The following is a 20520-nucleotide window of genomic DNA, read 5'->3' on the forward strand; positions in this document are numbered from 1 at the left end:
ATGGGTCTGGACCTTTTTTCTCTGCTTATAGAAAGTGCCTTACAACACCTGCACACAGATGTTTACAGCAGCTTTGTTCATAATTGCCAAACATTGGAAGCAACCTTTAGAGATGTATGGATAAATAAACTATGGTATATCCAGACAATGGACGGTTATTCAGCGTGAAAAAGAAACGGGCTACGAAGCCATGAAAAGCCGAGGAGAAACTTCAAAAGCATATCACTAAGTGAAAGAGGCCAATCTGAAAAGGCTACGTACTGTATGATTCCAACAATATGATGTTCTGAAAGGACAAAACTATGGAAACAGTAAAAGGATCAGTGGTTGCCGGGGCGGGAGGGGGAGAGGGATGAATAGGCAGAGCACAGAGGAGTTTTAGGGCAGTGAAAATACTCTGTATAATACGTGAGTGGGTGGACACATGTCGTTATACTTTCATCCAAACCTACAGAATATACAAAACCAAGAGAGGACCCTAATGTAAACTAGGGACTGCAGGTGACTAGGATGTGTCAGTGTAGCTTCATCAGTTATGACTAACATCCCACTCCGGTGGGGGATGTCGATAATGGGGGAGGCAGGAGAGAAATGGGAAATCTCTGCGCCTTCCCCTCAATTTTGATCTGAATGTAAAACTGCTCTAAAAAAATAAGGTCTTAATGAAAAAATACAGTGCCTCAAACCCGATGATCTCTAATCTAACATGCAGTGAAGCAAACTAAAAGAGAGAGACAGAGAGAGAGGAAGGGAGGGAGGAAGGAAGGAAGGAAGGAAGGAAGGAAGGGAGGGAGGGAGGGAGGGAGGGAGAAAGAAAGAAAGGGAGAAAGAAAGGGTCCCCAGAAACATGCTTGATAGAAATCGCTCCTTTCTCATAATGATTGTATGTCAGGTCAAAGCACAATACCTTGGATTTTGTCAAATTAAAAGAGAAAGCATTTATTTTCTTAAATGTGGGGCATAATAGATGAAAACGCTGACCAGGGTGCACAAAGCCTGCTTCTAAAACCCCTGTGCTCAGAACCCTGGGGGAGCATCTAGCAGTCAGTGCATCTGAATAGCCCTCTCTGTTGAAACCGCTGTACCAACCAGAATACGAGTGGGCGTCAACATCCCTGAGAAAAAAACAACGTTTTTTCAAAACTTTTACTAAGAGAAATCAGAAAATGCTACAAAGCACCCCATGCCGACTGCCAAGGGCAAACCCAGACAGTGGCTGCAGGCACTGTTTTGTCGCACAGTCGCTCAGGAAGGGCTGTAAGGACAGGCCAGCCATCTCTCAGAGGAAAGGAGGGGCTATCCTCCTTCCTGCAGACTGTGCCCCACCTCTTTTTTTAAAAAGATAAAGGTCCCGTCTTCCTTGGCATGACTGAATTGATCCCCATACAGTCGATTCAGAATCTTCAGCTGGTTTGGGGATCAATCGCACTGGGATTGAAGGGACTGACCAGGCTCGGATCCACCTCAGCTGACGTGAAGACTGAGAATTTGAGAACTGACCGGGCGGGCTCTGCCCGGATGCCTCTTGGCAGAATGATGATAAAACTGCTCGGATTCTCCCCTCCCCCCTGCATCCATGCACTTCCCACGGTGATTCTGCATCCTCTCACCAGGCGGTGGAATCTTTCTTTTCCCCGTCGCTTGCATCTGGGCAGGCCTGATGTCTTTTGTGGCCAGCAGAATGGGGTGGAAAGGTCCTTGGCCCGTTCTGAGACTAAGCCTCAAGAGGCGTGGAGTGCTTGGGCTCTTGTCCTCGGAACCCTTCCTGACAGCCACGGAACAAGCTCGGCTAGCCTGCTGTGTGAGACAGCGACAGTCACTCCTGTCGCCCTAGCCAACAACCAACCAACCAACAAACCAACAGGCCTGGGCATGAGGCCACCCTAGATGGGCCAGCCTCCAGCTTGCCACACACATATGCAAGCCCAGCCAGGACCAGCTGAACTGATGCGGACGAGCAGAGCCACCCAGCCGACCTGCAGACTTTGAACAAGAATAAATGGTTGCTGTTTTAAGCCACTCCACCTCGAGGTGGTCTGTAATACAGCAATAGATACCGATACAATCATCAAATGCAGCCAGAGCCTTTGAATAGCCAAGGAGAAGTAGGGGCAGCCTTCAATCTAGAGAAGGAGTGTGTGCCTCTGTCTGCAAATAAAACTTTATTGGAGCACGGGCCCATCCATTCACTGTAGCTTTCCTGTTGCGACAACAAGGTAAAGTACAGTTGACCCTCTGCATCTGTGGATACAGAGGGCCGACAGCACTACCCCATTTTATACTCATAAAAGATTTGAGCATCACAGATTCTGGTATCGGCAGAAGGTCCTGGAACCAATCCTCCGCAGATACCTAGGGATGACTGTAGTTGCGAGAGATACCATCTGGTTTGCAAAGCCTAAAATATCTACTGTCTGTCCCTTTAAGAAAAAGGTTGCTGATCCCTGGTCTAGGGCATAACAAAGAATAACAATCACCACTGTGATAATCACCACCATCACCATCGCCATCATCGAACAAACCTGATACAAAGGACTGACTGAAGAGTCAGGAGATCAGAATTCCTGTTGTGGCAGGTTCTGCCTTCTCTCTGGGCTTCAGTTTCCCCATCTGGCACTGAAGGAGGATGAGCAAGAAACTCTCCAGTCACTTCCACAGTTGATTTAAACCTCAGTTTGCTCAGACCAAAGGAAATGGGGGTGGGGCCTAGGAATACACACTCTCCCAGGCATCTCCTTATTTTGCTATCCCCGCACCCAAGCCCAGAGCCCCAGATGATTCAAATGCAAGTGAAAGCCTAAGAAACACTGATTTACACCATTTGGTTTCAGAGGGCTTGTCCATGGAAAAGGCAAAAGCGCAAGTGTTTCCATGGGACGTTATGAGAAATTGCAAAGACTGCTTTGGCAAGGAGACGTTTTAAGAACATCAAGCTGAGGCTGCCAGTTGGAATGTCCCCGAACGAATAAGTCTATGAAGAAGCCAGTCCTAATATTCATCAAAGGCAGATAGGAGGAAAGTATGGAGTGGGGCTCAGCAAAAGCTGAAATATTAGTAAGGGATAGGAATGTGTCCAAATACGTGGTGGTGGTGGTGGTGGTAGGGATGATGATGGTGATGGTGATGATGACGCCCATGGTGTTGGTGACAGCGCCATCTTCCACCCACGAACTAGGTGCTCTTATTAAGGATCTGCCATCTTGTCTTACAGTTTCACTCTTGCATTATTTTACTCTTCAAGTACATGAGACTTGGCTGTCCAAATATATCACTAGCTCCTCAAACGTAAGGCCTTGGGATATACCTTCTGTGTCGTGTGTGGTGGTGAGAGGTCAGGCTTTGCAGTCAGACATACTTGGCTTAAAACCCCAGGGCAGCAACACACTGAGCTCTGTGACCTTGGGCAGGCTAGTACACCTCTCTGAGCTTCTGCTCTCTCATCTGCAGGGATGGGATAATAATACACCTACACAAAAGGGCTGCTGAGAGGACTGAGACAGTGCCCACAGAGCAGTCAGTAGTGCTATTTTTATTGTGCACACTGTAGGGGCCTAATAAATATTTGACAAATGAGCAGACAGAATCCAGTGCACCATGTTCATTGGCCTAAAGTAGATCTTACGTGGGAGGGCTGGGGGTGTGGCTGTGATTTTGCCCCCAGGGGGCATTTGGCAATCTCTGGAGACATTTTGGTTGTCACAGCTGGGGAGGGGGGTGCTACTGGCACTAGGGGGTGGCGGCCATGAATAATGCTAAACATCCTACAGTGCACAGGACAGTCCTTTCCAACAAAGAAGTAATTGTCCCCAAACGTCAATAGTGCCAAGGTTGAGCAATCCTGCCTTACAGTCAATTTCTATCTCTGTGCCCGAAATCTCCCAGTTGAAAAGTGCTAACTAGTGAAAAAGAAAAAGCTGGGCTTAGAATTCTCTGGAACAGATAGGAGGGGAACAAGGTGTCAAGGTTTCGGAAAGCCCAAGTATTCTTTGGAGGGTTGGTTAGCCCCTGTCACATCACGCAATGAAGAGTTTGTGCCTGGGGTCGGCTCAGAAGGCGGCAGGGGCTTCTCTGGGAAATAGCTCCTTGAGTCTTGGGGAAAACATGTCCCCGGAGCCCTGGGTGAGACATCTTCTAGGCACACGCTGCAGACAGATTTTATCAGGCTTTGCAAACTATTTGACATTAGTGTGTCTGGTGTGGTAAGGGATGGAATGACTCAGTCCCAGCTGGATTGCCACTTAGCTCTAAGCCCCCATGTTTGCCTTCTGTTATTTTTATACACCACATAACACTGCTGGCCCCAGTCTCCCTGTCCCTTTTCAAGAGGACAAAGGAACAGCTCGACAGCTCCCAGCTGTTTGAGTCATTTGACCTTGGCTTCGCATGATAAGCAGATGAGCCAGAGGTGGGGCTACTTACACGTGAGCCTCAGGCAGCGAGGGCGCAATGATGCAGCTGTGCACGGGGGTGAACGGACGCAGGAGGACTCCCATCCCCACCTTCTTCATCTTCTTGTCCCCGTTTGCACTGAAGGTGAAGCAGAATGAGAGCAGCAGAGTGAGCGGGCAGGAGCTGTTTTAAATGCCCTCTTCTCTCGTCAGGGGTTGTCTGGCAAATATCACCGGGCACCTGCTGTGGGCCAGGCAGTAATTCCCGCTGGAGAGATGAAGGTTCTAGATGCAGCCAGTAAGCAGAGCATATTAGACCCCCTTCTCTCATGGAACACATATTCCCATGAAGGAGCAAATAAGATAAATCTGGCAGCTGTGTGGTATACTGGTATAGTAGACTAGCGGTCGGATATGTTTTGTTACCTGGCTAGACAAATATTTATGATGTTGTGGGACATTTGGTCTATGTCATGACTACTTAGTAGCAGGAAAGCCATTGACAGAATGTAAGCAATAAGCAAATGGCAGGGTTCCAATAAAACTTTATTTACAAAACCAGCCTGGGGGCTGGATTTGGCCCATGAGCTGGAGTTTGCTGACCCGTTCCCATCCCCACCCCCACTAGACAGTGATACGTGCTATGGGGAGAAAAAAGAGAAGGGGGCTCAGAAGGGCTGGGAGAGCTGGGGCTTGCAATTTTCAATAGAGTGATTGGGGAAGTTATCACCGAGAAGGTGACATTTGATAAAAATCTGCAGTGGAAGGGAGTGAGCCATTCAGATGTCTGGGGGCAGAGCATTCTGGAGAGAGGGAGCAACAGGTGCAAATGTCCTGAGGTGGGACTGTGTTTTAGAGATGGCAAGGAGGCACATGTGGCTGGAGTAAGCAACAGAGAGAGAGGGAGGGAAGGATGGAGAGAGAATGGGGGTCTTGCAGACCAGTGCGAGGACTCTGGCCTTTTCCCTCAACGAAAGTAAAGGACTCTGAGCTGAAAGAGGACATGATGTGACCAAGGATCCCTCTGGCTGCTGTTTTGAGAATGGCCGATGGTGGGAGTGGAGGGCAAGGAGACCAGTGAGAAGTATCACAATAATTTCAGCTTGAGAGAGGAAGGTGGCCGGCACCCAGGGTCCTAGCGACAGGGAAGGTGGGAAGTGGAAATGGCGGGTGCACACAGGGCAGGAACTGCCTGGAGTCAGCGGCTTTTATTTGCGGTCCTTTCCTTAAAGGGGCTTCTCCCAACTCTCCAGACTGCTGACTCACTGGCTGGATGAACCAGCCGTGAGACGTGGGGATCTCAAGCTTCAGACGTCGGCACAAGTGTGCCCTCAAAGATCAGCCATGACCAGGCGTACCTCTCTGGAAGCCCATCCCCTGCCTCACAGAGAATACAGAAGCTTCCTCTGAAGCCAAAACCATCTGGGGGAAGCAGGGGTGGGCGGGGGGGTGGGGAAAGGGATGCTCAGAGAGGAGAACTGCCCAAACAGGCGGTTCATCTTTTTTTTTTTTCTGTACGCGGGCCTCTCACTGCTGTGGTCTCTCCCGCTGCGGAGCACAGGCTCCGGACGCGCAGGCTCAGTGGCCATGGCTCACGGGCCCAGCCGCTCCGCAGCATGTGGGATCTTCCCGGACCGGGGCACGAACCCATGTCCCCTGTATCGGCAGGCGGACTCTCAACCACTGCACCACCAGGGAAGCCCAGGCAGTTCATCTTTGAAACCACTGGACATTTATCCAAAAAAGACTGTTTCAAAGTGAAAAATATTAAGTTACATTTAATACCACAGTTAAGTTTTTCTTTTCAACACCATCGTGGACTAAGTCATTTCAGTTAGAGAAAACGGGGTTTGTTTGTTTTTTCCTTTTTGGCATGCCTGGGTCACAGGGTATATATTTTTTGCCCATGACCAAATCTAGCCCATAGGCATGCTTTAATAAGCCTACTGTGTGCGTAATGGAATTGATTGTCTATATTTTAAAATTGGGAGATGTCACATAAAGATGGAAAAGCTTTGGTTCTTGAAGACTCGAAAGTTCTTGCCACTCTGAGTAAGAGTTGGGTGTGGCCCAAGGTCAAGATCGCTGCCCACTTTGCACTAGGTGGTGCCTCTTGGGTTGCCTGAGACTCAAAAACCCCTGGCATCTCAGTCCCAGCTTGCCTTACATATTTATGCTACCAGTGTGCTCCTTTAAAGCCTTGTAGTTTCTCAGCCCGAGGAGTTTAATACTGATTGAATCATTGACGGGTTCCCTGATTCATTCACGTCTACCTATATCTATGGAACATCTCTGCGCTGGGGGCTGTAGGTGCGGTGATGGAGACAGATCCAGCCCCTCCCCTCCGGAGCTTAAGAGCCTCCTGGCGGAGACGGGCTTTACACAAACACAGCTGTGATAAGGCTGAGTTGGAGAGTGTGTGGTGCTTTGACAGACCCAAACAGAGAATCTGGCTGAAATGGAGCCAGGGAATACTTCCTGGAGGGAGTTGTGTCAATTTAGAAACATGGGCCTCAAGTTTCTTCTAATGGGAAGGTGGCTTTATAGCCCCCATTCCCCTGGAATCTTGGCTTTCTGAGTGGCTGGGCCAATAGAATGTGTCGGAAGTGGTGTGATGCCAATTTCTGGGTCCCGGCTCCAGGAACTGGCAGCTTTTCCTTCTTATGTCTTGGGATGATCACTCTTAGCACCCAGGCACCACCATGCCGGGAGGAAGCTGGCAGCCTGTGAAGAGACTCATAGGGAGGAGGACCAAGACTGCAGGCTCTCAGTCCTGGATGAGCTCAGAGCTGACAGCCAGCCCCCAGGTGCCACCGTGTGCACGAGCTCTCTCGGAAGCAGACACTTTGAGCTGCCCCAGCTAGTGCTGAATCCCTCCCCACTTAACCCTACTCAGATGGCAGATTTGTGAGTGAAATAGATGTTTGCTGTCTTGAGTTAATAGGTTTTGGAGTGGTTGCTCACAGCAACAGTAACTGGAACAGAAGTAAATATTGAGCTGAGATCTGCAGGTTGAATGGGAATTCAGCAGGCAGAGGGCAGAGGGAGAGGCCCTGGGGAGGAGGGAGAGGGGGACAGTGTGGCTGGAGGGGAAGCCAAGGGCTAGCCCATCCAGAACCTTGTAGCCCCTGCTCAGACTTTTGTCTTTATCCGATACAGAATGGTGGCCACTGAGGATTTTAAACTGGGAGTGGTTTACATCTGGAAAGCTCGCTCTGGCTTAGCGTGGGGAAAGGAGCCAGAAGAGGTGGAGGCAGCCATTAGGAAGTCACCTTCCTCCTGGGAATTTGAGGACAATCTTGGGGTCACAGAGCTAACTAAAAAATAGGACCAGAATCTAGGTCCCCTGCTTTCCATTTCCACAGGCTCTTTATTCAACCCTAGAGCTGAGGAAACCACAAGCCAATATGTTGGCATGCCCAGGCTTACTGGCTCAACCCAGTGGTCTAGAATATGGGGAAATTAACCCAGCTATTACACGCCTTAATCTCTTCTTTTATGTCTCGTCTCAACTGCAAACATAAGACAAGTTCTACCCGTTGTTTTTTTCTCCTTTTTCAGCCGAACCTGCAGCTGAGAAATGAGGTCAATGAACACAGTGGGAAAGACTGCTTGCAGGCCGGAATCTTTGGGGACATGCTTGATTTTCTTTTTTCCCTACATAGTTTGTCAGACTTAAAACTTTGGTCTAAAAGAACTTATCCTATGGTCTTAGATCCAGAGGGGGGGAAAAATCCCTTTTGCTTTTAGAATGTGCAGGATCAAATACTGTGTTAAAAAAGCAGTTCTAAATGAACACTTGTATTTTTGATAATTCTGTGACTGGAATTATATTTATAGAACATAGCTCTTACATGTGAGATGCCTTCTAGCCTGCCTGGAAATTAAGATTTTTAGCCATAGATCTGAGGGTTTTAAGTAATTGAGGGCCAGAGAGATCAACTTCATTTCACTGCATAATAATAGCTAGCAATTACTAAGCACGTCTCATAAGCCAGGCTCTGTGCTAAGTGTTATTTCTTTTAATCCTCATAACAAATTTGGGAGTTTGGTACCATTCATAAGGGTGTAGAGAGAAGAGGCTCAGAGCAGCACAGCGACCTGCCCAAAGCTAAACAGTTGTATGGGGGAAGTCTGGGCTCGAACCCCAGCCCTGTGCTCTTAACCACTACTCCCTACTGGTAGGGATAATCTCCCAGTGCTATTTTATAACCCCTGCCGCCCCCACCTGCATTTGATGGCTATGTTGCAATAACAGCCTCCAGTTTTATTTTAATGACCAGCCTTGCACAGCTCATGGAATCCACTGGATAAGTCATAACCAGACCAATGTCCACGTGAGGAAAGATCTCATGCATATTTAAACTTATTAAACTTTAAATATACCATGTCTTGCACACTGAAACATGGATCGGAGAGGGAAGAACTGTGTTCTGTGACCATGGATTAAAAACCCCATGTAAACAAGGGCAACGTTACAACCAAACTATTTAAACAGTCACGGAAGGATCTTTACAGATGCCACCTTCCCCAGAGCCTATCTGTTTGCCCAATAATCTGGGCAAAAAGTTCCTGCGAAAAGAGCCACTAGTTCGTTCCTTCTCTTTATTCTAGAGAAAGGCTGCCAGGTGACTAGTGCCCCTAGAGGTACCAGACTCAGAGAGGGTCATCGAGGCTCTTAGATGACACTAACGGCAAAACTTGCGCTGAGCTCGTGGGACCTTCACGGAGAGGGTAAGAACCCCTCGGCTCACTGAGTGGCTTTCTCTGTAACCTGCGCCTCTTCAAGGTCCCGTGAGGACACTTCAGTGGGGTCCACCGAGTGGCTGGATGGAGGTGGCTCAGGTCATGACTTGCCTGCTTTTATTTTTTTTTTCATTCTGAAAATCATATTTCTGATTTTGGCAATAGATAACACCACCACACCCTCCTTCTCCAGCCCTGGCCTTTCTAACCAGACATGCGGGCTGCAGGATTTCTGGCGGGCTGATACAGATGGGTCTAACCATACTTCTTTTTTCGTCACCCACTGAACTCCCATTCAGCATTAAAGACCCTGCTCAGAAGTTACACTTATGGGGATTCTTTCCAGATTTCCTTTTCACCCCCTAAAGTTGAGCGGGCGGACACTGTGAAGTAATAGAAAAAATATATATATATATTGGTCTCTGCCCTCACTTTCTGGCACAGAGCTCCTAAAACCCTTGGAATTTCCTACGTGATAAAGAGTACCAGGGGCATCTCTTGTTTTAATATTTGGTCTTAGACCCTGGATCCTGACACAGAGCTCCCAAATCCCTTGGAATTTTCTGGGTGATAGAGGTGTCTTTTTCTGGGGAATGGGGCAACTCTTGGTGGGCTCCTGGATAGCTTTAGGATGGGGGCTGGTCGCCAGAAAGACCAAGCCATGATTAGAAGCTTGGACCTCTCAGCCCCACCCCCAGTCCTCCGGGAAGGGGAGAGGGGCTGGAGACTGAGTTAATGACAGAGCATGCCTATGTGATGAAGCCTCCATAAAAATCCCTGAAGTACGGGGTTTGCAGAGCTTCCGAGTTGGTGAGCACATCCAAATAATGGGAGGATGGCACTCCCCAACTCCACAGGAACAGAAGCTCCTGTGCCTGGGTCCCTTCCAGATCTCACCCTGTGTACTTCTTGATCGGGGTGCTCATCTGTACCCTTTATTATGTAATAACATGGAAAATGTAAGTCAGTGTTTCCCTGAGTTCTGTGAGCCATTCTAGAAAATTATCAAACCCAAGGAAGGGGGTCATGGGAACCCTGATTTATAGCTGGTTGGTCAGAAGTACAGGTGACAACCTGGGGCTCGTGACTGGCATCTGACGTGGGGGGGGGGGCAGTCTTGTGGGACTGAACCCTTAACCTGTGGGATCTGATGCTAACTCCAGGTAGAAAGTGTCGGAACTGAACAGGATGGTAGGATGCCCTGCTGGTGTCACAGACATTTGCTTGGTGTGGGGGAAAACCCCACACATCTGGTGTCAGAAGTATGAGTGTGATCATGGTGTGAGAGTAAAGGAGAAACACGTGGGAGGAGTGTTCTTCCTTTACAGGCACACTTCAGGGCACTGGAGGTCCACCCCATGGTACTGTGCTGTGGCACCGCATGCGGTAGGGACTGTCCTCCAATCCTTTTCATATCTCCGTGCCATCAGAAGGCCTGCACGCAGTAGGTCAGCTGTACAATGAGAACGGGCCTGGGTCAAGGTCGTCTCCCATTCTCACCCCTACACTTACTTGGAAGCCAGGATAAAGGTCCAAGACATAATGCACTAAGGGGCCATGGGTATTTTACTGAAGATCTTCTGGGGAAACTGAGGAATGGATCTACATGTCACACTATGAGGCAAAACCTCGTAAAAACCCTCATTAGACATCTCCGTTCTCTCCCACTGTTGGCTGCCTTTCCTCTCTTCTCTCCTCCGAAGGGTCCCTTCCGCTCACACTCTCGGCCCGTCTCCTGAATGTCTCCATTCTATCTGTCAGGGAAGCCTCTCTGCTCTTCCTGTCTATCTGCGTATTCACTTGAATACACTTGCTCACCAAAGAAAGCTTCTCCTTGGGATGCTGACTCCTTGGAAGGCATGTGGTGGGGATTGTAAATCATAGATATTTTCTCTAGTCTCAGAATGAATGAATGAGTTAATAAATGAATGCACAAATGGTAAGCTAGCTTACTTAGACCAACCCACTGGGTAAAAATAACCAAAAATGCTGGACAAAATATTTTTTTTAGAAAGAGTGGCAAAGGGACTTCCCTGGTGGTGCAGTGGTTAAGAATCTGCCTGCCAATGCAGGGGACATGGGTTCAAGCCCTGGTCCGGGAAGATCCCACATGCCGCAGAGCAGCTAAGCCCGTGCGCCACAACTACTGAGCCTGTGCTCTAGAGCCCATGAGCCACAACTACTGAGCCCGCAAGCCTAGAGCCTGTGCTCCGCAACAACAGAAGCCACGGCAATGAAAAGTCCGAGCACCGCAACGAAGTGTAGCCCCCGCTCACCACAACTAGAGAAAGCCCGCACGCAGCAACGAAGAACCAGTGCAGCCAATAAATAAATAAATTTTAAAAATAAATAAAATAAAATAAAAAGAGTGGCAAAGAGCCAACAGCGAAGTGGGAATCTCTCGGCCAAAGCTAAAGAGAGACTGGAAACCAGAGAGGTAAGGCGGCCTGGGAGCTGCTTTGGTCCTAAGGACATTTGCCAATTTAGAAAAGGTTAACTTTCCTTCTAACAGCTTCCCAGGGCAAGGAAAAAGCACAGTCCATGGTCTGCACAAATGAGGAATCAAAGAGAAGACCCTTCTTACAATAAGCTGGGATTCCCAAGGACCAGACTTTCAAGGGAAAGGCGACTAGAAATATACCAGCCCTTCATGGTCTCACACTCAGGGTTCCCACCAGTCACCAGGAACCCTGAGCTTTAAGAAGACCTCCAACCACTAGTGTTCAGCCCCCTCACCCCCCACGCCAGGGCCTCACAGACCAGAACTCCCTCCTTTTTTTTTTTCCTTTAAGTTGAAATTTACATAACATAAAATTAGCTGTTTTAAAGGGTGCGATTCAATGGCATTTGAATTGATGGCTGTACAACCATCTCCTAAATCTAGTTCCAAAACATTTTCATCAGCCCCAAAGGAGACCCCACACCCGTTAAGCAGTCATTCTCCATCCCCCCACTTCCTCAACCCCTGGCAACCACCAATCTGCTTCCTGTTTGGGATGAACCTCAAACAAACTATGGCAAGTGAAAGGAGCCAGGCACAAAAAGATCCCATATTGTATGGTTCCATTGGTAGGACCATTGTTTTTAAGACGTACACATGCATATTTCTTTACGTTAACGTTGTGAAGAATTTGGGAAATGGTGCATTACGTGCTGTGGATTCCATTTCCTCTTTAGCCGGCAACATGTCAATTTGGGTTCCTAAACGCAGCCCTAGCACAGTAACTCTCAACCTTGGCTTCACATGGGAATTATCTAGGGGAGCTTTAAAAAGTACTATGTCCGGGGGCTTCCCTGGTGGCGCAGTGGTTGAGAGTCCGCCTGCCGATGCAGGGGACGCGGGTTCGTGTCCCAGTCCGGGAAGATCCCACATGCCACGGAGCAGCTGGGCCCGTGAGCCATGGCCGCTGAGCCTGCGCATCCGGAGCCTGTGCTCCACAACGGGAGAGGCCACAGCAGTGAGAGGCCCGCGTACCGCCAAAAACAAACAAACAAACAAAAAAACAAAGTAGTGTGCAAACACATTAAGGGAACTCAGAATCCAAATGGGCTCTGGAGGTGGTTGGGCTGAAATCTGGGAAGGATCAGGAGAGGGCAGCATTTAAGCTGGGCTTTTAATGATTAATTAGAACCTTAGTTGGAAGAGTACTTAAGGCCCAGAGAACAGCACGGGAAAATGCCTAGAGGTAGGGACAAGCCTTGGAATGAGAGGGAAAGAGGCACACCTGGGGACCAGCAAGATCTCTTGGGTAGCTCTTGGCATTGGATGTGCGGACTGACATATGTAGTAGAAGATACCTCACTGTACCGGGAGGTGAGGCTGGCGAGGCAGGTTGAGCCAGACTAAAAGAAGCCATTAGACACCAGCCTAAGAAGGGGCTCCCCATGTGAGACAGCTGCCGCCCCTCAACCCAACCAGGCAGTGTTCCTTCACAGTGGTCCTTCCCAAGACCACTGGTGCCACGGTGATGGTGTCTACTTACGTCAAAAGAATATCCCCATACTGGACATCTGACATCTTTTTGGCTGGTTGGAATATATTTCTTCCTTCCTCTTTGAGTTTCTGAAGTTGTTGTTGCTTCTTTTTCAATGCACTCTCCTCCCTCAGAATAGTAAAGTAACCACGGCCAATCTTCACCCACTGAATCAAGATGCTGGAGAAAGAGAAAGAGAGAGGAACACGAGTTGGCTATCAGTGGAATGTCTTACTGTCTTGGGACTGAGACTCCATTGAAGGGCACTCTCGTGCCCAGTAGCAGGAGACCTCCTGCCTTTAGAATTCCAAAGCCACAGAGACCTGAGCTTGGATTATGGACCCACCTCTTACCAAAGACCTTGTACCAGTTACCTAACCTCTCCTGGTTTCGGTTCCATCACGCCACAAACATTTATTGAGTGCCTACTATGTGCTAGGCACTCTGCTGTGTCCACTGAAATGAGCATAATAATTGACACCCCAGAGAATTAATTTAATTGGCGGCATTTTTATTTTGTTTTGTTTTTCATGGTGTGTCTCAGATTCAGTGAAATGCGGTATTTGAGTTTCTTATACATATGTCACCGGAAGGTCACCAGCAATCTTTTTCTAAATTTAGACCCCGCTTCTCAGCTCACGTAACGTTTTCTGAATCTCTATGCTACACGACACATGTGCATCCCAGCCGGTCACTGGCAGGTACGGATCAGACATCATCTGCCCAGCCCATATTCTTGTTACAGCAAACTAGTCTCTCAGGTTCCTCATGTGTAAAATTGTGCAAAACCAAAGGAACGTGTACGCTGGTGGAACACAGTGAAACCAGATCACACAGAACTGGCCCTGGATTGTCCATTTGGGCTCTTATTTTTAAGTTTAGGGATGCAAGCCGTTGATCTGAGGTGGAATTCATATTTGAAACAAAAATGTGCTTCGGTTTTGCTTTCAAGCTTCTGAAATCCACTCATCAAAGAGCATCCTGAGGTTGCCGGATAACCTGATAGAACGAAAACCGTAACCAGGAGCAACCCCTTAATTTCACAGGGGACGATTTTCTGGATGCGGCACAAAGCAAATGCAGAGCTGTTCTGGGAGCTGGGGCTGACAGCAGCTGTTTTTTCATGGTTATGTTACTTCCCAGAGACTCCTCGCTCAAAACGTGGTTCATAGGTCAAGACTGACGTCACACACGCAGCACAAGGGTGTGAAATGGCATGACTCACATTATGAGGCTTTCTGGGCTCCAAAGCAGGTCTGCAATCAGCTGAGGGAGCGGGGGGGGGGGGGGGGGGGGGGGGGGGCGGCCTGGAGGGGGGAGGGCCGGCTTAGGGAGCGGGGGGGGGGCGGCTTAGGGTTTTCTGGGAGTGGGGCTGGGGTGAGGGGTCCCTTGTTTGGGTGTGGTCTCAACTTCCCGCCAGCACCAAAACAAGGAGCACCTTGGGTTTCTTATCAGCTTTTGCCCAGATGTGGGGCAGAGGGAATGGGGAGGAGGGGGGCGGGCAGCTCAAACGCTGTCAAAGGTCGCAGGTCAAAAATGGGGTCAGACTCTTCATTGCGTTAATTCACGCCCAATTTCAAATGTGTGTGTTTGCCTAAATAGCTGCATCATTATTAACCATTCAACAAAAATGTAATGAATACCCGCTGTGTGTCAGGAGCTACTCTAGGTGCTGAGGTACAGCAGCAAATCAAACAGCTCACAACATTCCTGTCCTCGTGAAGCTCCTATTCCAGGGGGTGGAGACAGACACGAAACAGCGTGAAGTGTAGGTGACACGCTAAGTTCCAGAGAGGAGCATAAAGCAGGGACGCGGGAGAGTGAGAGACAGGGGTGGGGCGTGGATTGGTGCCATTTTAAATTGATGGTCAGCGAGGGCCTGGCTGAGAAGGTGACATTTGAGGAAAGACATAAATGAGGTGATGGAGTAAACCATGCAGATGCCTGGGGGAAGGGAACAGCATGTGCAAAGGCCCTGGGCAAGTACAACTTTTCATCCAGAAAAGTTTCGCTTTCATTGAATAAAATGTTATGTGACATCACATAGTACAGTTTGTGCTCCTGAAAGATTATATTTGTCTGATTTAGATACTGGTCTTCTATCTAAGACTTTTGTTTCACAGAAAGGATCTGCTCTGAAAAAGGAAGGAAGGAAGGGAGGGAGGGAGGGAGGGGGGAGGGGAGGGGAGGGGAGGGGGAGGGAGGGGAGGGGAGGGGAGAAGGAGGAAAAGCACTGCTGTGTCCCAGACTGGGTGCTACTCTAGGAAGCAATAGATGTTACCACTTTCATTAAGACGCTCATCTCTAATAACTCCAACTAACATCCTCAAGCCGAACCCCAGCAATTGGAGAGGTCCCTCTCTGCCATCGGACCTCAGTGAGACTTCTCAAGCATATCCAGGGTGCTCCTGAGATGCAGCAAATCATCTGGATAAGAGGCTTTTTCAGTGAACGAGGCCATGTTGTGGTTTCACATCTGTGGCAGAACTTAGCCCTGTAGCTCAACAGTTCTGTGTCTGCCCTCCCGCGAGTCCCTCACTTCTGGGTGTGTGAGTTCACTTATTTATCCTCACAACAGCTCGACCTTGTGGGCACTGTTGTTATCATTTCCATCTGCAGATGAGGAAACAGGCCCAGAAAGGTGAGGTCAGAAAAGCTGGAAAGAAGCAGATCTGGGGTCTGAACCCAGGTGGTGGATTCCCCCGTGGGGTCGGACTACAGAGTCCGCTGGTTTGTAGGAGGTCAGGATGCTTCCACTGGGAAGTCTCACCAGCTTGTCCTGGAAATCCCTGTCCTCGACTTGGAGATTCTATAGGCCACCAGGTGTCCTTGGCTAACTTGGGTGGCTTGTCATTGACTGGCCCGGTGTTAGGGGCTCGCCTTTACCTGTTGCCCAGATTCTCTCATGGAGTAGAAGGCTGTCAGCAAGGCCCCTCAGGTCCCAGAACTGACCGTGGTCTTCAGAGGCAGTGGGTGGGACCGGCACTGAGAAGTCTCATGAGTGATAACTGCGCACAACAGGGGGAGGGGTTCCAGGGACCTGGAGCAGACCCAGGCAGTATGGTGGGCTTTGCGCTCTGATTTCACTGTGTAACTGAACAAAAGCCTTTGTCTTTCCCTGCAGAAACTGTAACCAACTAGATCCTGAAATGCAGGTGTTATGGACTGAATTGTGTACCACCCCGCAGCCCAATTCATAGGGTGAAGTCTCAACCCCCAGTACCTCAGAATGTGACCTTATTTGGAAATAGGGTCACCACAGATGTCATTAGTTAAGATTCGGTCATACTGGAGGAGGGTGGGTCCCTATGCCAATATGACTGGTGTCCATATAAAAAGAGGAAACTTGGGCACAGACACATAGGCAGAGAGAAAACCATGTGAAAATGAAGGCAGAGATCAGGGCAATGCTTCTGCAGGCCAAGGAATGCCGAAGATTGCCCACAAATCAGCAGAAGCTAGGAGAGAGGCATGGAACAGATTTTCCCTCTCAGACGCGAGAAGGAAGCAACCCTTCTGATACCTTGATCTTGGACTTCTAGCCTCTGGAACTGTGAGACAATAAATTTCTGTTGTTTAAGCTACCCAGGTTGTAGTACTTTGTTCCAGCAGCCCTAGTAAACTGTTACAGCATGATCAAATATCTAAGCCTACACTCATGCAACAGCCCAACTCTTTATTTGCTTTGACTGCAAGGGTTAACGAAATCCTTATTAAATTAATTTTAGGGCTTCCCTGGTGGCGCAGTGGTTGAGAGTCCGCCTGCCGATGCAGGGGACGCGGGTTCGTGCCCCGGTCCGGGAAGATCCCACATACCGCGGAGCGGCTGGGCCCGTGAGCCATGGCCGCTGAGCCTGCGCGTCCGGAGCCTGTGCTCTGCAACGGGAGAGGCCACAGCAGTGAGAGGCCCGCGTACCGCAAAAAAAAAAATTAATTTTATAATAAGTGACAGGCTGAAGGTCACGCCACAGTAAATAAAAGGGACCTGAATATTATGTCCCAGGCCCTGAGCTGGACACCTATTTTGTGTCAGATCCTGTTCTAGGCAGTTATGATGTGTCCGGTTCTGTTCAAGCACTGGCACTACAAAGGCAAACACATCCTCAAAGAATTCACAGTCTTCACCTCTGCCTCTAAGTTATCTTATTTCTATAAGAGTAGAAATTAAGAGGTTGTTAAGAGATTTATTTGACTTCTTTATGCCCTTATGCCAAAAAGGATTACGAGCAGAAAATTTTAAAAGTGAGAAGGGCAGGAGACATGAAAAAATAAGAAAACAGTATCAGGTAAGACAAGTATCGAAACCCACGATACATGAGCTAGTGCCCAGATTTGGCCCTCAGCATCCTAGCGGCCAGCACAAGGAGGGAAACACAATCCCTCATGTGATTCCTCATGACCATGAGATTTTGAAACAGCTGTTCAGGTGATGCCTAGCCATTCCTGGTGGAAGAAGAAGAGATTTCTTTCAAGGACCTGTATAGGGACGACACTGTGAAAAGCGAAGTCTGCAACAAACCTCTAGATGCGGGTAGCGATGAATGCTTGTCTTACTGATTGACTCACAGAAAAGCATCGGGGAGTTGGTGTTGGTAATTTGAGGAATCTAGCAAGTTTTCTGGTAGAACTGCAGCCCCTTTCAACCAAGGCAGCTGGACTCCTAGCGGTTAGATCTTCTGGAAAGACCTGGCTGAGAGATGAACAGAGGTGGTGGTGTGGGGGGGGGTGGGCAGGGGTTGTCTGGGCCCTCAGGTCAGACCCACCAGCCTATTCTGGGAACTTCAGGCTGCGGAGTGTTCGCTCCGTGCACCGTGAAGTGCTCCCCTGTTACTGCAGAGGCCCATTTAAAAACGCCTAGTATTTTAGCAAACCCCCATTTAATTCCCTGTATGTTCCCTCCATTTTCTTCATCATTATTGTTGATTACCAGGCTATTCGCCTGAAGGGAGCTATTTGCAGGGAAGAGCAGTCTTCATCTTTAAATCCACTCACCCGGGGCCTCCTGTTCACTGCTTTCCGTGATGTAAAACTCCCACGGCTAACGTGGCAAGAGGAACGATGGGGAGTCAAATAATTAACTGCGCCAGGCAAACGGAGGAAGAAGCGGATTATAAAATGGAAAGTTTCCTCTACCCAAAGCCACTTCCTCTTAACCAATGCATGCGGGTAGGTTTTCACATTTAAGGGACATGTGTTCTCTGTACATTCATCAGCCTGTGTGAGCTGATGAATGAAACATTCGCAATATGGCAATAGGAATAGTCTCAGTGGGGCTGAGCTGAGCCACACCGAAGGGGCAGGTTTCACTCCCAAGCACCTTCAGACCTGAGGGCCAGTGTACGCAGTGGTAAGCCTCGGAGGGGCCAGCCTCTTGGATGGGGTCTCTACTTTGCCACTCCCTTAGGCAGGTCTTAAACCTCTCTAAACCACAGCCTCTTCATCTCCAAACGAGGAAAAAAGTGATTCTTGCCTCAAAGGGCTGTTGGGAGGATTAAATGACAGTGGGTGTAGAGAGTTTAGTGTAGTGCCTAGTACCTAGGACTCAATGATTGGGCGCTACAATTATTACTGTCAACTCGCTTAACAGTGCTGAGAGGGTGGTGTGATCTGCAGTTGAGAAAATAGAGGGAAGAGGTTAAGTAAACGATGAGGGTCATAGTAGCTGGGAAGTAGCAAAGCAAGGGTTGGGAGCCAGCAGGGATGATTCCAGAATTTCTCTCTCCATCTGCATGCTGCAAACACAAGAATACTCAGAAGGAAGCTTTAGAGCTTCGAGTCTATGCATCTCTGGGCTGTTCTTATTGTGCAGAGTTCACCTCTAGGCCCACAGAAGAGAAGCTGGTGGCTTACACTTTCCTCCTTTAGAGCATGTTTTACCCAATCCAAGTCACCTCCTGTGGCAGATCAGGTCATCATTCAGCAAATACTCACTCCCTCCCCCATCCCCTACATTCAGGCGGGGAATGTTCTCCCAGCATCCTGACTTTGGACTTCACCATATGACTTCTTTGGCCAATGGGGTGTTAGTAGATACGACCTGAAAAGAAGCTTGAAATAAGCTTGCTCAGTTGGGTCCATGACAAGAAAAAAACCCCACTATTTCGCTGAACCCAGAAGAATAAGAAAGGCATGGAACAGACCTGAACCCAGCTAATCTCAACCTAAATCAGCCAAACCCCAGTTATCCCACAGACACATGAGCAAGGAAGAAATACTTATTGAAAGTCACTGAGTTTTAGGATAGTTTGTTACACAGCATTATGGTGAAAATCGCTGACCAATACATCATTTGTTATAAGAGGTGACATTATTTTATGAACTACAACGAAGGAAAAATCCATGCCAGTTCGATTAAGACATGATTGTACACTGCATCTCCAGTTCAGAGATGTTAAAATGTGGGAAAAAATGTGCCTATTCGATATAAAATATGGCATTAGGAAAGAAATTGCCTCAGACCTGAGAAAAGATGATCTGGAACAGAACCTGGAACATAAAGGTAATTAACAGCCCCTTCAGAGAAGTATCTAGCAATTTTCTGATATTCTCTGATGAGACTGAGAGTCCTTCTTGGGGTGTTAGATTTACCCCCACATCTGGCCTGCCAGACTTGTAACAAGGCTGTTAATCTTTACTAGTCATCCTACTCTTGAGTGATGCTATCCAGCTGTTTGTTACTCTAAGTGTGGTCCCTGGACCAGCAGCATTAGCAACATACAGGAGCTTGTTAGAAATGCAGAATCTTGGGCCCCCCTCACACCTCCTGAATGAGGATCTGCATTTTAACAGGACCCCTAGATGACTCATATACACATATAAGTTTGAGTTGCACTGGTCTAGCTGTCCTCTCCCTTCTGTTAAAAGATACTCTTTCCAGAAAGAAATCTTCGAACTGGCTTTATTAGAAGCCCAATTCCCTTCCTACAAGTTAGAAATAAAACTTTGACACACACTAGCAGTCAATTCATCTCAGAAAGTTCTTCAAGCACAGCTGTAGCAGCCATTCTCACTCTCTGAGGGCACTCTGCTTGTCATGAGTCTCCCATTACCTGAATCAGCAGCTCCATCCCCAGGGCCCCAGAGGAAACATGGAAAAAAACAGACAGCCCCAGCTCTTCACAGGGGCCTTGCAGGAAGCTGCGAGTACTGGAGAGTTGACAGGCAGCGAAAGAAATTCACGTTCCACCTTTCTATTATGGGGGGCATGGGATTAACCACCGCAAATCACTTTGTTAAAAATCAACAGCCCAGATGTACTTAAAAACAAAAAAACACAACTTTTAATGGTAGTATTGCTCTGCGTCCAGCTGGTTTTCACTCACATTTTCTGTCTCTGCCCGCAAGAAATATGGGACTATAAAGCCAGGAGAGCTTCCATGGGGGAGGAAGCATGACATTAAAATGAACAAACA

At 48.4% G+C, this 20520-nt stretch overlaps 1 protein-coding gene across 10 annotated transcripts in view; it reads right to left on the reverse strand.

The window, feature by feature from the left end:
- The window catches only part of CCDC60 (coiled-coil domain containing 60), a 192352-nt gene that overhangs the window by 69962 nt on the left and 101870 nt on the right, over positions 1-20520 (reverse strand). For 9 of the 10 annotated variants that reach the window (XR_004521429.2, XM_033836915.2, XM_033836919.2 and 6 more), the window contains 2 exons: positions 13118-13288; positions 4420-4527 (listed from right to left, as the gene is read on the reverse strand). Coding sequence is in view for 9 of the 10 variants with exons in the window: in XM_033836915.2 (XP_033692806.1) it covers positions 4420-4527; positions 13118-13288 (279 nt within the window). In the remaining variant the exon portion in view is untranslated. The remainder of the gene's footprint in view (positions 1-4419; positions 4528-13117; positions 13289-20520) is intronic. The other variant, XM_019950381.3, reaches the window with a different exon arrangement.

The sequence above is a fragment of the Tursiops truncatus genome, chromosome 13, assembly GCF_011762595.2.
Source record: "Tursiops truncatus isolate mTurTru1 chromosome 13, mTurTru1.mat.Y, whole genome shotgun sequence".
Lineage (NCBI taxonomy): Eukaryota > Metazoa > Chordata > Mammalia > Artiodactyla > Delphinidae > Tursiops > Tursiops truncatus.